General features: G+C 39.0%; 1 protein-coding gene across 4 annotated transcripts in view; it reads right to left on the bottom strand.

Moving 5' to 3' along the window:
- Positions 1 to 16,700, bottom strand: part of Rprd1b (regulation of nuclear pre-mRNA domain containing 1B) — a 59,611-nt gene that overhangs the window by 33,982 nt on the left and 8,929 nt on the right. For all 4 annotated transcript variants that reach the window (XR_006149678.1, XR_006149677.1, XM_042694373.1 and 1 more), the window contains exons 3-5: positions 8,774 to 8,907; positions 2,088 to 2,200; positions 135 to 261 (exon numbers count right to left, since the gene is read on the bottom strand). Coding sequence is in view for 2 of the 4 variants with exons in the window: in XM_042694373.1 (XP_042550307.1) it covers positions 135 to 261; positions 2,088 to 2,200; positions 8,774 to 8,907 (374 nt within the window). In the remaining 2 variants the exon portion in view is untranslated. The remainder of the gene's footprint in view (positions 1 to 134; positions 262 to 2,087; positions 2,201 to 8,773; positions 8,908 to 16,700) is intronic.

Below are 16,700 nucleotides of genomic sequence, written 5' to 3'. Positions count from 1 at the left end.
CAAAATGGCAGAGCACCAACACCACATGAAAATCTACATGTGCAAATACAGGCAAGTTTGATGCTCCACCCTCCATTTGATAAGCAAGTTTGATGCTCCAGCTCTCATCTATCTCCCAAGCTCTACCTTCTTACCTGTTATTTTTTCCAACAGAGAAACATCTTGCACTTCCTGGGGCAGAGAAGCAATCTTCTGTCGAACAGTAGCATCTCCTGATGCAGCATTTTCCAGATCCTGCAAAGCTTTGATGAGTTCCTCAGTCTGTAAAATGAAGCACAAACAATACTAGCCATTAAGACATGTGGTGTTTAGTGCGACACTGGTGGCTCACACCTGTAATCCTAATTACTTAAGAGGCTGAGAACTGAAGATCCTGTTTGCAAGCCAGCTCAGATAGGAAAGTCAATGAGACTCTTATCTCCAATTACACCAAAAGCCTGGAGTGAAGCTGTAGCTCAAGTGGCAGAGTGCCAGCCTTGAGTGAAAAAGCCCAGGATCTGAGTTCAAACCCCAGTGCTAGTCCTCTCCCAAAAAGACATGGAGTTTAATTAAAGGAAACTAGCTAGATTTAAATAAGGTACAGGCAAATTTTTAAAAAATGATCATTCAAAAAAAAAACATACTAGTTACGTAGTTATATGGATGCTAGTAATATGCATTCTAAGAGAACATACAAAACAGGGATAGTACAAAAAACAAATAAAAAAGCAAACTTTGAAGTCTCCAATAAGACATATAATTCTTTTAAGAAAATTAAGAGCATGCTTTACCAACGTAAGAAAATGGAGTTTAGTTCATATAGCTTACTTTCAAAGAAGTACTATTTCTAGCATTAAATAGTCTCTACTATAGAAAAACTGTATATATCAGCTGTTTAGCAACTATATACTGGGTAGTCAAATTCAAACTGAGTTCACTTTACAAAATAAGTATAACTCCCAAAATTAAATAAGCCAAATGTATTAACTCATTAAGAAAGAAAAATTAAAAAGTAAGCCAAGAACAGACATTCTAGTTCAAGCAGCTGACACCTAGGGAAATTCATTAGATGGAAGGAAGATCATCATGAAAGTTGAGAGCCCAAGCTCTTCTCTACATGCTTTTAGAGTAAAGATGTATAACTTGGTACTGCTATCACTTAAGCTTCAGGGCTTCTCAGTTATGTAAGTTCTGAATGCACCATTACCTAATAAAGTTGTTTTAGGCAAATTAACAGGTAACTTGACCCAAAGAAAAGGACTTGGACAGCTAGGTGTGGTGTCACATATGTCATCTAGTACATGGAAGTCTGAAGCATGATTCCAAGTTTAAGGACAGCCCAGTGAGTTCCAGGGCAACCTATATTGCCCAAGACCCTGTCTCAAAACAAAGCAGAAATTAAGCTACCTGAAAAGTTAGCCTGGCTTTTTTAGTCTCATTTTCTTTAATTGTAAGTATACAAACCAAAAGTAGGTTTGAGGCTTTTTTGTTTTGTTTTGTTGTGCCTTAACTCAGGGTCTCAGTCTTTGTACTCACAGCTAGTGGCTACACTTGAACCACTCCTCAAGTTCTGTTTTTTTCCTAGTTAACTGGAGATAAGTCTTTTGGAGGGTCTTGCACATTTGCCCAGGCTGGTTCCAAACCCCTATCCTGAGACCCAGGTTCCTCAATAGTTAGAATTATAGAAGTGAGCCACCAGTGTCTGGCTAAAGGACCAAGTAATACAAACATACGGGTGAAGACTAACTCCTTATTTTAATATTTAGCTATAGTATATAAATTTGAGATGACAGTTCTTAGACAGGCTATCATAACAGTTTCTACCCATTTCACAACAATCTACTGTTTAAGAACATTGAATTTCTAAGAGAGAAAAGAACAGCTCCAAGCCCTTTACAAAACAGGATCCCACTTGGAGTCATGGCACATAAGACAAAGGCAAAGCCCTTTGTCTGAAAAGCTTTTGGTGAGATCCTACCTCATGGACCTCAAGAGCTGCCCTCTGACAACTCTATACTATTGGTCACTAGCACCACCTTGTGGTATAATCTTCAACAAAGGGTCACTTCAAACTAGCTACCCTTCACTACTTTCAAGACCAAACATACCAAGAGGGGTCCTGCAGAAGGATCTTGGGGAGAATAGCTTCCAGGGTAGTCATCATCTTCCTCTTCTTGTATCTGTTGAAAAGTTCGCTTCAAAGATTTCTTTTCTTCTGTTGCTAAGGGAAATAGAAGCAACAATTTTAGTCACATATCCTGAACTGATAGTCAAATACTCTATGTAAATACAGGGGAAAAGTGGTACTCATTTTCAGAGATGACTTAGTATTAACTTTTAAGTAGATTATTTGAGATTGGTTTTTTAAAGTCTTTACACTGCTGAAGAGTTAAAAAGGATCCTGGTCTGTCTTCTCAGATTGACCCTCCAGAAAAATATTACTAAAAACAAGCATCTACAACTGAAACACATCGAACTGTCTTATTTGGTTTAAAATCCTCATTTTTTTTGGGGGGGGGGGGGGGAGTCTGGTCTGGTCGTAGGGCCTGAACTCTGGGTCTGGGTGCTGTCCCTCAGCTCTTCAGCTCAAGGCTAGCGCTCTACCACTTGAGCCACAGCGCCACTTCCAGCTTTTTTCTTTTTGCTTATGTGGTCCTGAGGAATCGAACCCAGGGCCTCGTGCCTACAAGGCAAGCGCTCTACCACTGAGCCACCTTTCAAGCCCCAAAAATCCTCATATTTTTTAAAAGAGAGTTATAAAACCTATCAGGCAATATAATTAAGTAGACAATTCATACAAGGGTTTAGAAAAACATACTGCTAAACAAAAACAGAGATACTTTATGGGACATCTAATGATCCATTCAGATTCTAAATACAAACATCCTTTAAACTATTCTTAAAAACCCAAACCACAGGAGTGGCCCTGTGGCTCAAGTGGTATAGCACTAGCCTTGAGCTGAAGAGCTCAGGGACAGAGCCCAGGCCGAGTTCAAGCCCCATAACTGACCAAAAACAAAAATAAAAAAAAACAAACCAGGATTGGGGATGTGGCTTAGTGGCAGAGTGCTTGCCTAACATGCACAAAACCCTGGTTTCGATTCCTCAGCACTACATACACAGAAAAAGCTGGAAGTGGTGCTGTGGCTCTAGTGGTAGAGTGCTAGCCTTGAGCAAAATAAGCTTAGGGATGATCCTCAGGCTCTGAGTTCAAGCCCCAGGACTGGCAAAATATATATATACATATATATATATAAACCTAATCTTACCATAACTACTTTCCTTTGGAGAAATGTAATTGATATACTACTTGGAGAAACTACCTAAGTTACCATTTAAAAATTAACCATGTTTAAAGCTGACAGGTTACATTTTTTCTTATCTGTACCAAATGCATTGTTATGATAGATGTGTTAGTTCTAAAATATTTTCTACTGCATCAAATTGGACAATACAAAATAAATGAACAAATGACAAACAACTGTGGGAGATAAATCTAAATGATAAATTCTGGCTTAGAAAATAAAAGTATTAGGCACAGTAAACACAGGCATTATAATGGCTTCTTTACCTTTAATCTTTTCAACAATTCTGAGGTTTAGTATTTACAAGTGAGGAAAAAAGGCCCAGGGATATTAAATAACTCCATGGTGGCAATCATTGCTATAGTTACAATGCTCTGAACTTTCAATCAATTCAGACAAACACATTCAAAATAATTTAATATTTGGGAGGTGAACATAAAGGATGGGTCACAAGTTAAGGTCAGCCCAGGCAAAAAGAAGTTAATGAGAGTCCATCTTGACCAACAGTTGGATTCAATGGTACACATCTGTCATCCCCAGCAACATGGGGAAAACACAGTGGGAGGACAGATCACAGGCCAAGTGAGCCTGGGAATAAAAAAAAAATGAGACTCTGAAAATAATCATACAAAGAGGCCAGAAGTATAAGTTGAAGGGCAATAAGGCCTTGAGCTCAGTCCCAGTATCACCAAAAAGTTTTAAAAACTTTAAAAAATCTAGCCAATCCACTGGTCTCATTCTTACATCAGAAAGTAAATATGTTTCACTACATGACAGTTCCTGGTCATGAATTTTATTTACACTCCCTTTCACATTCATCTAACCTGCCTGTTTTCAGGCAGGTCTAACACTGCAGGGGTCAGTGTCCTGTCTTTGTATTATACACCTTCTCCTTCATCGTGGCAACTTGTCCTGGGGACAAGCGATCCTAGTTACTAAGCTTAAGTATACACCTTCCACAGACCTGAGTATGGTAGAATTTCAAATACCAAGGCAGACTGAAACTAACATGAAGACTAAAGCTGTCCTGAAAGTTTCCAAATCACATCAGAAACACAGCAATCTAACTGCAAATGTGGAGGATCTTCTAAAGGGTACCCCTTCTAAAGGGTACCCCTCAGTTGAGTATGATGATGCATACCTGTAATTCTGCTACTCAGCTGGCTGAGGCAGGGGGAGCAAAAGTTCAAAAACAGTCAGGGCTACAGAGCAAGACTTTATCAAAAAAAAAAAAAAGGCATATCTGAAATAAATAAGAAACTTCAGATTTTATACAACTCTTAGAAACAAAAAAGAATGAGTAAATACTGTTGGTAACAGCCTCCTTATTCCTTGTTACCTTGCTGCTAAATAAAATATTTGTTTTCTTGAAGCAAGGTCTTGCTACCTAATCCAGGTTACCTTTAAACTCAAGATCATCCTGGTTGTGGGAAGTCTTTAAAAGAACCTGCAACAAATAAAGAACTATTCCTTAAGGCACAATCTACTACCCTTATCATCTCACTGATTTGAGCAGCCAATCCAACTACAACTTGGAGTAGGCCCAGAGCTCATGCTGTTAACAACCACACTCTTCAGTCTTGTACAAAATCCAGGGAAATGAAAATATTTTAAATTTTCTCCTAGTTTTGCCACTGGCTCATATAGCAGAAACTCTGGAATATTCAATATTAGAACTGAGAGGAGCAAACAAAAATCCTATCATCAGGGGCTGGGAAGGTGGCTCAGTGGTAGAGCGCTTGCCTTGCATGCATGAGGCCCTGGGTTCAATTCCTCAGCACCACATAACCAGAAAAAAAAGCCGGAAGTGGTGCTATGGTTCAAGTTGGGGAGTGCTTGCCTTGAGCTGAAGAGCTGAGGGACAGAGCCCAGGCCCAGAGTTCAGGCCCATGACCGGACCCAAAAAAACCCAAAAAAACAATAACAAAAAAAAATCCTATCATCATCCCATTCTGTATTAATTCAATCAATTATCATCAAAACCTTAGGAGGAGTTACTATTAACAGCCATATTGGACAGTGAGGAACTCAAGTGAGGCTCAAGGAGGTCAAATGCTGGGCTCAAGGTCACACAGCTTCAGAAATAGCAGGGGAGGGACTGATTCTCTGGAAGTATCAATTTCTAAAGTATATTAAGGACCAGGAAAATTGATAATCTGTTCATAAATTCCTAAATAATTCAAGTCTAATGAGTCTATGTGCTTTAAGGAAATAAAGTATGGTAAGAAGAATATCAGTCTTGAAGTCATAGAGACCAGGCTTGAATTTCTCCACTTACCAATTACCTTTTCTTGAATAAAATTACTGTACCTTTTCAGGCTTTCGCATCATCACTTGAAATAGGAAAATGTCAAGCTCACAGAATGATTGTAAAGATGTAAAATAAAGCACACATGAAAAGCAGACAGCAAAGAAACTAGTAGGGAAATAGTTGCTGGCTCCTTTGTATTTATCTACCTTTCCTTTCTAAATTCTTTCATTACTTCAGTATACTATTTGATTCATAAATGATTCTGAAAAATAGCAACATTCTATTCAGCCAATCAAAAGTATTTTGGTTTGAGTATTTGTAAGAACAACTTAGCGATACACACACCTCATGCTTAGATCAGAAGGACTGAAGTTCATGGTCAGCCTAGGCAAGATCTCATTTCAATCAAAAAGCTAGCAGCCAGGGCTGTGGGCATGGCTCAAGTTGTAAAAAAATTTGCTTAGCAAGTCCAGGGACCTAAGTTCAAGCCCTAGTAACCAACACACAGACACAGACACAGACACACAGACACAGACACAGACACACAGACACACACACACACACACACACACACACACACACACACACACGATACAGGTACAAGAACTCAAGAAATTTAAAATTCTAAACAGGATTTTTGAGCTCATGTAAGTTACAATGTTTTAAGAACTGTCAAAGTTTACAGAAAATGTTTTCTTGCCAAGGTAAACTCTATAAAGTTGCCTGAAAACAAATAATTATCCACAAATCACAAATATACTATAAAAGAACTATTCAAATTTGGAAATGAGCATCTAAAAAAATCATCAGTATTTGAAAGAATTATGACAATCTATTCTGACAGCCCAAGTACAAAGAAGACAGTGAGAAGACAGAGTGAGTTAGCTGAGACCAATGCACATGCTGGAGCTTTTGATGTGTATTTCATTTTTAAAGAATAAGGAAAGAAATTATCTTTAGATTAACATTATCCTCCACGTAGATACTGCCAATGTTATTGTAAATGTCTATCTAGACCTTAAAAAAAATTTAAAAACCTGTTATAAATATGCTCTCCAAGAACCACTGGAGTCACAACAATAGACATGAAAATAAAAAATTGTCTCACCAAGGCAAAATTTACTTCTGCAGAAGGGTATGCCATCAACCAGAAATCTGGCAGGCAAGCAAACAAAGCAGGCAGGCTGCTCTTCTATTTATCTGTAATGCCACAGGCCTTGCCCTGCTCAGATTGGTTGAGCTCAGGTTTACAACGTACTCAAAATTGGCTAGTTGGAATAGGAGATGTATTAACATAAGGTGACTGTTAAGACTTTGAAAAGTAATTCCTCTTTTCCCCACCTGTACTTGCTGATATTGTCTTAGCAGAGTAACCAAGAGACAAGCCACCAGGCCAAAGCAGGAACCTTTTTAAGCAATCCACTCTGAGAGAAAAGACAAGTTTTTCACATAAACCCAATAAGCTATTTTCACTATCTCTGCCAGAATCCTATTTGTCTAACCATTCCCTAAGTACAGAACTATTTCTCACTTCTTTCTTGCTCTTTGTAGCAGACAGCATAGGTGTTTGCACAAAGAGAATGTCCAGCAAATGCTTGACTAGAAATTCTAACATTGGCTTTAATAAACATTCCTTTTTAAAGCTTTCCAGTTTGACAAAAGGTGCTTTAAAGTATCAGCACTGTTTACCAAATGAACTAAAAGGCAGGGTACAGGAAAGAATGCTGTGTAATTTCCCAATGCTGTACAGAATGCCTCCAAAAGATACGAGACCAGCACTACCAGAATTCAAAGCAGAAAATAGCTCACTCTTCAGAATGACCCTAGAAATCCTAACCATGCTAAGTAACTGGCAGTCTGAAAGCACTTATATCATTCTTAGAAGGCCTTTAACCTAGTTTAGCAGACACATTACTGTGAAATGTATGTAATTTTAGATATGGAGATCCATGAAGGGTATATAATAAACAGTTTCTAAAGGAACAATATTGTCACCAAGGCTAATCCCAGTAGATTCTATAGCAGAGGCAAGTACAGAGTACCAGAGTGCAAAGGCAAGAATGACTACATATGCCCACACAAGCAAAGATGATATCAGAGTGAGAGTCAAAGGGGCAGAAGGACATCTCAGGCACGGTGACAGAAAGGACAGAGGAGTGATTCTTTGCCAGCAGAGGATCCAGAGGCAAAAACTGATAAATCAGTGTGGCCATACAACAAGGTATGTTTGAGAAATTAGCCAAAAGAGAATCTAGAAAAGGTGAGCAAGCTAGTTAAGATTAGAAAGGGTCCTCAATCTTAAGTACTAGGACTTGATCCTCCAGGCAATGAACATGTACAAATCAAGATCAGATCTGAAGCTTAGAAGTATGTCATGACAATTAGAATTAAACTACATCTAAGGAGAAGTTAAAACATTAATCAAGTAACATCTGAACTGTGTGCGCGAGCACGCGTGCGTGCGTGTGTGTGTGTTGGTCCTAAGGCTTGAACTAAGAGCCTGGGCACAGTCCCTGAACTTGTCCTGAACTTGTCTGGCACAAGGCAAGGGATCCAGTCCTAGGCTAGGACTCTACCACTCCAGATCCATTTCTGGCTTTTACTGGTTAATTAGAGATTAAATCTCATGGACCTGTCCCAGATGGCTTCAGTGATTCTCAGTTTCCTAACTAGCTAGGATTACAGGCATGAGCCTGGCTTTTAATCTTTATATGGAGGAAAAAAACAATCTCTTAGAGAGAATTTATAAAATTCACATATATATTTCCTCAGATACCTTGGATTGAGTAAAGACCACAATCAATTCTAGACAGTAAGTTGACTATCCTAAGACTATATTCCAAAACCACACCTATGATTAATAAAAGCGGGTTTCCAAAGAGCTCCAGGACTTATCAAGACAAGATCCTGCAGTAGTTAGTGGCAGGGTCTTGACCAGCTCTTACTGCAAGGTACTTCCATCCCAGTTACCCATAATGCTAGAGAACTTTGCTGCTCCTCTTCCTTGGGAAGGAGAGGCAAGGAGACACACAGCAAGTGAGGGACAAGGGATGACAGCATGAGCACTAGAACCAGTCTCATGCTGCGCATACTACAGAAACTCTCACCATCATTCATGATCGTCTCTGAAGAATCATAAAGTCGCTGATGGCTCACAGCAACCCCCAATGCAGCTTTTCATATCTGATTCGAAAGTAGGCAAAGACCAAGAGCTGTAAACATGTGGTGATGTTTCTACCTTTGGGGGGAGGGCTCTTGGAGTCCTCCATAGACAGCTTCAGCTGCTGTATGAACTCGCCGCCATATACACTTCTTTCTTGCCAGATGTTCAGCAATCTTTCTAAAGGTTTTTTACAGCCTTCATCTGCCTCTCTGCCCAGAAAAGATGAAAAGATATGTATAAGCTTACGATATTTTTGTTTTTAATTAGGACAGACCTATTTTTAAGTCAACATCTAACTAAATAATATACATATTTAAAAACAGAAGAGTAAAGTACAACTTATATTACTTCTATACCCAAATTTTGATTCAGAAACTACATTCTTCTTGTGATAAGTGAGAAAGAGAGCATCATTTCATACAAGTTATCCATTTCCCCTTTAAAAAAAATGGAGAAAATAGGGGGGGAAAGCTAATTGCTGAGTTTTACAGAGAATAATAAAAAACCTGTTTGTATCAATTGTAATTGCTTGCTTTAAGACATTAATTAAAATGTAGTGCCAAACATTCTGCTGGAAATAAAAATGGTCCAAACTTTTTAAGAATTTCAAAATATCTTTAAAAACCACAAATGTTTGAAATGGGAAGGAAATTCACTACACTAACACAAATGCACAAATACAATTGTTACACATACGTAAGCCAAGACTGATCTCCACTTGTTAACCCTTTCAATTATTTTAACACTATTTTCCTGTTCACAGAGGTGTCTAAGTGATACACTCAGAACACACCAAAAATTATGTGGTCCTTTAATTCATATTCTGAAAAAAGAAGTGAGGTTAATTTTTTTCCTGTCATGTTACACTCTTGACAGAGAATCTGGGATGTAGTTCACTTTCACAGGAACCTCCTGCTACCATAAAATGCAAGACAACAAACAGACAAGTGGGAGGGACTTCTGCACAGAAATCAAATGTCCTTGGCTACCCATTGTGCTCCTGTGAGGATTCTGTTTTATCACGAGTGAGTGGAAGTCAATGATCTTATGCTGACTAACTTAAGGAGAAATACCTCTACATCTTAGGTTTTTAATTAAATATCTTTACAAAAACTCTCAAGAAGAAACCATACCAAATGCAGAATAATAAACCCCTAACCTAACTGCACTCTTGTAAACCTTATGCTAACATTCATATGAACCTAACTACACTCTTGTAAACCTTATGTTAACATTCATATGAATGTGGTTTTAGCCTGGCCTGGTTAGACTACATTACTTATGAATTGTTAGTGGCAAAATTCACTGAACTGGAACCAAAGGATGAAATTACAAACTGTACAAATTAATTCTTTGAATCAAATGTTTTATACTGCAGTCAGAGGTGATGGTTACAGGGGAAAAAAAGAGAAACACTTCTGCTTTTGATAGAGCTCAAAGATACTCACAGATTATATCACCTTTAAAATATGCCCAGCAGTGAGTCCCTCTCATCCCTTCCTGCCTCTGCTGTCAACCTGGAAAAGCCATTGCCATCACCCAAATGAGTTAGGGCAACACCTCTAACTGCTCTTCCTGTTTCTATCTTGCTCCTCCTACAACCTTCTCTCAAGTTTTGTTTTGGTTTGGTTTTGGGGGGTGTTGGTCCCGGGGCTTGAACTTGGCCTGAGCACTGTCCCTGACATTCTTTTTCTCAAGGCTTGCACTCTACCACTTGAGCCACTGTGCCACTTCTGGCTTTTTCTGGTAGTTTATTGAAGATAAACAGTCTCATGGACTTTCCTGCCCAGACTGGCTTCCAACCATGATCCCATCTCAGCCTCCTCAGTGAGCCACCAGCGTTCAGCCAGCCCCATTCAAGTCATTATTATTATTTTTTGTCAGTTATGGGGCTTGAACTCTGGGCCTAGGCAATGTCCCTGAGCTCTTCAGCTCAAGGAGAGCACTCTACCACTTGAGCCACAGCACCATTTCCAGTTTTCTGGTGGTTAATAAGATAAGAGTCTCATGGACTTTCCTGCTGGGGCTGGCTTTGAACCATGATCCTCAGATCTCAGCCTCTTGAGTAGCTAGGAATACAGGCGTGAGCCACTGGCACCCAGACCCTCTCAAGTTTTAACATGGTAATTCTAGCTGATCTGCTAAGTGGGATCAGATTTCTTCCTTCTCTCTCAGAATAAAAGTCAAAGTCCATAGAAAACTTTGAAGGCAGTTTCTACTTGGCCCTTTGATTCTGATTTCAGTCCTACCTGTTTTCTTTCTTGCCTTGGCACTTAAGTCAGTTTTTTTCCAAACAACAGGAGTGGCTCTTTCCCACTCGGCCTTCAGGTAGTTTAGTCCTTATCTACCTTTTCAGCAATCCTGCCCCAATTTCTTAATTTTCCTTCATATAAGCTAGTTTTTCATATACTATGGTTTACTTTCTGTTTGAAAGATATTCATGCCCCCCATAGACACCCTAAAATAAGCACAATAATTATTTGAATAGTAATCTTTTTTGAAAAAAAAAATATAGCCAACTTTTAACAACCCCCTTCCTGCGTTAGGATCATTCATGTCAAATCAACTTAGCATTTACCACCTCAATCAGTGAATGTCTCTAGAACTCTAAGCTTAGAATACAAAGAATAAAGCCTTCAAGCCTGGCCTTAGGGCCTGACCCAGCAGCCCTTCTGATTTCTTAGGCTTCATCTCCTCTTGTTCCCTATCTGGGTCTCCACATTCTAGCAACACTCAACCATAACATTTTCTATTTGGAATTTGTTACTTCTTATGTGCACAATCTTTGTTCATCCTAATGCTTTTCCTTTGAATGGAACACCCAAAATGGAACAAGTCAGAGCAAGAAAATATAATTCAGATTGCTAAAATATAGAGTATACAGAATGGAACTAGACTATGCAGGGCCTTGAATGCCATATAAAGCATGTGGCCTGCAGACAATGTGATAAAATGTATGATTTCAGTAATAGTTATGATAACCAAATCACAACTGATCAGAGCTTAATTAGCTGACTGGTATTTTTAATGAAAAGTATGTTTTCTGAAGATTTTCCATTCACTTAAAAGAAAAAGTAGTCATGAAAACAAATTTTTATGAAGGATTTAGAAGTGACAATAATGTCAACCACCTCCCACTTACCATTCCTGGGGCATATGGGACTCAACTAAGACTAGGACTGCTGGGTGTTGGTGGCTCTCACCTGTTAATCCTCTCTACTCAGGAGGCTAAGATCTGAGGACCACAGTTCAAAGCCAGCCAGGGCAGGAAAGTCCATGAGACTCTTTAGCTCCAAATAACCACCAAAAAAGCTGGAAGTGAAACTGTGGCTTAAGTGACACAGCGCCAGTCTTGAGCAAAAAAGGTGAGAGACAGCATCCAGGTTCGGAGTTCTAGTCCCAGTACCAGCAATTACACACAAAAAAGACCAGGACTGGTTTGGAATGGTTTCAGCCACATTTTTAGACAGTGGAAACCAATATTCACTCTTGTTATAACCATAAGACATTTTCAAAGGCTAAAGCCAAAAAGAGGACTTAAACTGAACACACTAACCATGACACATTATTTCCTGAGCACTGTAATAAATCAAGGTTTTGAAGTTTCAAAGTTACAGGTAAAATATTCAAAACAAATTTTTATTGATGAAGTTTAAAATAAGTAGTTCCAATGTGAACTGGAAGTCACTTTAACAACTGGAATCAGAAACAACTAAAACACTAAAAGAAGGAACATTATGTTTTCATTAACCACTCCAAATTGAGAAATCTTTAGTGAAAAAAGAACAAAAAGCCTTCATTATTGATCTATGAAGAAGTCGGAATGTAGTAATTACCTACATGACCACTATGCTGAATATTATATATATATTTTAATTCTTGTTAAATTACAAATCTCATCACTGTTTAATTTTCTATTACAGATGACATAACTGATTATAAAAGTGAACATACACACATACACATTTACACACATTCATATATTTGCTGCCTGAAGTGTTAGCTGGACAACAATGGGCTTACCAAGTAAGATTGCGGGCCTTCCTTTCCAAAGTTCTTTGTCACTTTCTTGATACCATTGTAATCTGTGTATCTATCTTATGCCATACATAGCAGGGTTGGCTTACTATGAGCAGGGCTCACAAGTAGGTCCACTTCTAAAAGTACCTCATGTAAAGCCAGAGTAAAAATGCTCCTTATAACTCTTCAGAAAAAGTGAAGAAAGAATGCTGGAGCCTACTACCTGCCCTTGGTGGCTGTCATGCTTTGGGTCTGAAGTACTCCCCAAAGACTCTTAGAAGACTTGATACCCAAGTGGCACTACTAGTGGCACTACTGAAAGTCAATTGGATCGTAAAGGAGCTAATTTCATCAATTACTTTATAAATCAGCTTATAGCTTTATAGCTGAATGGGCTTCTTGGAGAAATGGATCACTGAAGACATGGCTTTGAAGGGTATATATCATGTTTCTGGACCCTTCCTCTCTCTTCTGCTTCTCAGCCACCATTGACAGCTTTGTTCCACCACATATACAGTTAGGTTCCACCTCATAATACTCTAAAACAATGTAGCCAGCCAACCATGGATGGAAATAGTGTAAAGGAAATCATGAGTCAAATAAATCAAATCAATTGTTCTTCCTTTAAGTGGTTCACAGATGTTTTGTCATGGCAATGAAAAATTAACAGAGCAGTATCTAAAAGCTTGGGTCATTTCCTAATGACCAGGGTAGCTTGAGTCTAACTTGTGCAAACGGTGTGGCTCCGAATGAATATCTTCAGGAACCTAGACTTACAGCAGAGGGTGTCCTATAAGACTGATCCTAATGAGAACTCCAGGTGCTGGGTCTCTAATGAGCCTCTGTTAGTCAGCACTTTTCACATGCTGGAATAATTATATCTGTGTGACTGCTGGGTGAGCACCCTTGAAAGCTTATACCCAGAATCTTCTCATCTTTACTACATGCACCTTCCCCTTTGCTGTCTTTGCTTTAAATGTTGACAGTAAAGCTGTTGGGTTTTCCTGAAAAGTCAAATCTAAAAGTGGTCTTGAAGACTAATGTACTTCAACGCATAAATATCATGTGTACCACTCTTAATTTCCAATTTACGTCACCAGAAATTAAGTCTCTACTGAGCTTTAGAATATTTTACTTATCAGTCTACCCAGCAGCAACTCTTAAAATATCTACTAGTCATCTCAAACTCATTTTCTCCATCAAATCTTTCCTCAACCGCAAAGTGAAGAGCATCATCAGGTACCCATAGAGTAAACTTCTTTAACTTCCCTCCTCTACCCCATTACCTCCTACTTCCATCTACAATTATTGGAACTGTCTTCTCACTGCTTCTGAGTCCTAACTAATGCTACTTTAACCTTCTCTATGGCAATGCTCTCCAAACTCATGTCTTTACAAGCCATTTTTAAAGTGGGCTTCTTGAAACTAGAGTTTTGTTTTGTTTTTGTGCTAGTACTCAGGTACTAGGTGCTGTCCCTTAGTTTAATTCACTCAAGGCTAACACTTTACCACTTGAGCCACAGCTCCACTTGTGGCTTTTTGGTGATTAATTAGATATAGGATCCTCATAAAGTTTCCTGCCCAGGATGGCTTCAAATGCGATCCTCAGATTCGGCCTCCTGAGCTAGGATTACTGACTGGCCTGAGCCACCTCAAGTGTTTTACTGATGTCTCCTGAGACTTACAGGGCATTCATGACTGGTACTTGTCTAGCTCTGATCTTTATTCCCTTCTTCTTCTGCTGCTCACTGCTGTCTAATCACACTAGCTTTCATTCTGCTTCTTTTGTCACATTATTTCTATCTTGGATTCTTTTTTTTTGGGTCCAGTCGTGGGGCCTGAACTCTGGGCCTGGGTGCTATCCCTCAGCTCTTCAGCTCAAGGCTAGCATTCTACCACTTGAGCCACAGCGCCACTTCCGGCTTTTTTCTTTTTGCTTATGTGGTGCTGAGGAATCCAACCCAGGGCCTCATGCATGCAAGGCAAGCGCGCTACCACTGAGCCACCTTCCCAGCCCTATCTTGTGTTCTTAATAGCTGGTTGTTGATCACATTAAATGTGATTTCCTTAAAGAAGCCTCTCTTAACCTATACAAGGGATTCTATACTAGAGTGCCATTCTGTTTTACTATGCTTATGTTGTCACTCTCTGAAAACGTCTAATTCATTTAATCACTGCTTTCGCTTTTTCCCTGCTGTTCCCTTAGTGCCTGGATTAGAATCTAGCACATAAAAGGCACTCAAATACATACATATAATACCCTCCAACATAGAAGAAAACAAGTCACTTGCCTGGACAAGTTCATAGTCTGGCTAATTAAACTGCTACTCAAATCAAATGTATCCTATGAACGTGGCAGCTTTATCTAAACTGAGATTTTTGTTGGGACTTGGGGTAAGGAATTATCATAAAGATATTGTTAATAAACTTGGTCAATATTCATGGGTTAATTACCTTTGCTCATCAATTGGCCACAGAAAAGGCATATACACATCACCATATACTTAGATACTCTTAGTTGATAAGGTATGTCAGGATTAAAGCAGTTTTTGGACTTTCTGTTCTAGTAATGGAGTGGGAGAAAGGAGTATGGAAACAAACATTCTGAATATGACACCCAACAGGACCTTAAAAGAAGAATGCAACAGAAAGAAATTAGGGATACTTTTATTTTACTGAAAAAGACCAGACTAGATAGCCCAAGATGTTTCCATAATGCCTTCTGCAGAGGTTTTCTTAGTTTAGTTTTGCTCTGAGTTTTTAGTGATCAAATCTTGCTCCATAATCCAGCCTCAAATTCATAATTGTCCTGCATCAGCCTTCTGAGTCGTGGGATTACAGACATGTAATGTGTAAGCTTCAAGATAGGGGAAGGTTTTACCCCCTTTTGCCGTGCTAGGAATTTAACCCAAGGCCTTGTACATGCTAGGCAAGTGTTTTGACTCTTGGTATTGGCTACCCTTTCTTTTCAACCACTTCTTATCCTTTTCTGGTTTCACAGCAACTAAAAAGATTATTGCTCAGTTTTTAAACAAATACTGCTATTGATATAGGAAACAATTCTTTTTTTTTTTTTTTTTGGGGTCCGGTCGTGGGGCCTGAACTCTGGGCCTGGGCGCTGTCCCTCAGCTCTTCAGCTCAAGGCTAGCGCTCTACCACTTGAGCCACAACGCCACTTCCGGCTTTTTTCTTTTTGCTTATGTGGTGCTGAGGAATCGAACACAGGGCCTCAGGCATGCAAGGCAAGCGCTCTACCACTGAGCCATCTTCCCAGCCCAGGAAACAATTCTTGCCAATTCCCTAGGCCAAATATTTTCCCCAATCAGTCAATACAAAAAAATTAATAATAATTTGCTAGGCTCATGTCTATAATCTTAGCTACTAAACAGGCTGAGGATCTTAGAATCTTGATTTGAAGCCAGACTTACCAGACAAAAACACAAGATTTTTATCTCCTATTATTCAGCAACGAGCTAGAAGATGTGGCTGAAATGGTACAGGGGCATCCATGAGCAAAGAAGCCAAGTGAAAGTACATAACCCAGAATTCAAGCCCTAGTACCAGCAAAAAATAAATAAAATACCTATCTTAACAAATACCTACTGAAACCTACTCTGTGCAAGGGCAGATCAGAATGTTGCCCAACTCCTATAACATCACATACATCAAGGCTATATAAATGGTACTTTCCTAAGTTAGTAACTTAGCAGCTCTGTGCCAGATACTTTACTGGGTATTTGTCATATAGCAAAGAAGAAAAAAGAAGAAAATGGTGCCTCTCTTCATGGGTGAACAAAGCATGTGGGCAAAGCATTATATTTGACTTTTAACATATTTAGCTTCAAAATAACTCTAATGAGAGGTGGTATCAACCCCTTTAAACTAATTAGGAAACTGAGCCCATAGTTAATACATCCAGGCAACTCAGTGTTTCAGATAGAGCCAATACCTAAGAAATTATTAATTAAATTTCATCAAAACA

Source organism: Dipodomys spectabilis, unplaced genomic scaffold, assembly GCF_019054845.1.
Source record: "Dipodomys spectabilis isolate Male_0828 unplaced genomic scaffold, ASM1905484v1 ptg000175l, whole genome shotgun sequence".
NCBI lineage: Eukaryota > Metazoa > Chordata > Mammalia > Rodentia > Heteromyidae > Dipodomys > Dipodomys spectabilis.
The sequence above is the reverse complement of the archived record's forward strand: the minus strand, read 5'-3'. Positions and strand labels throughout refer to the sequence as shown.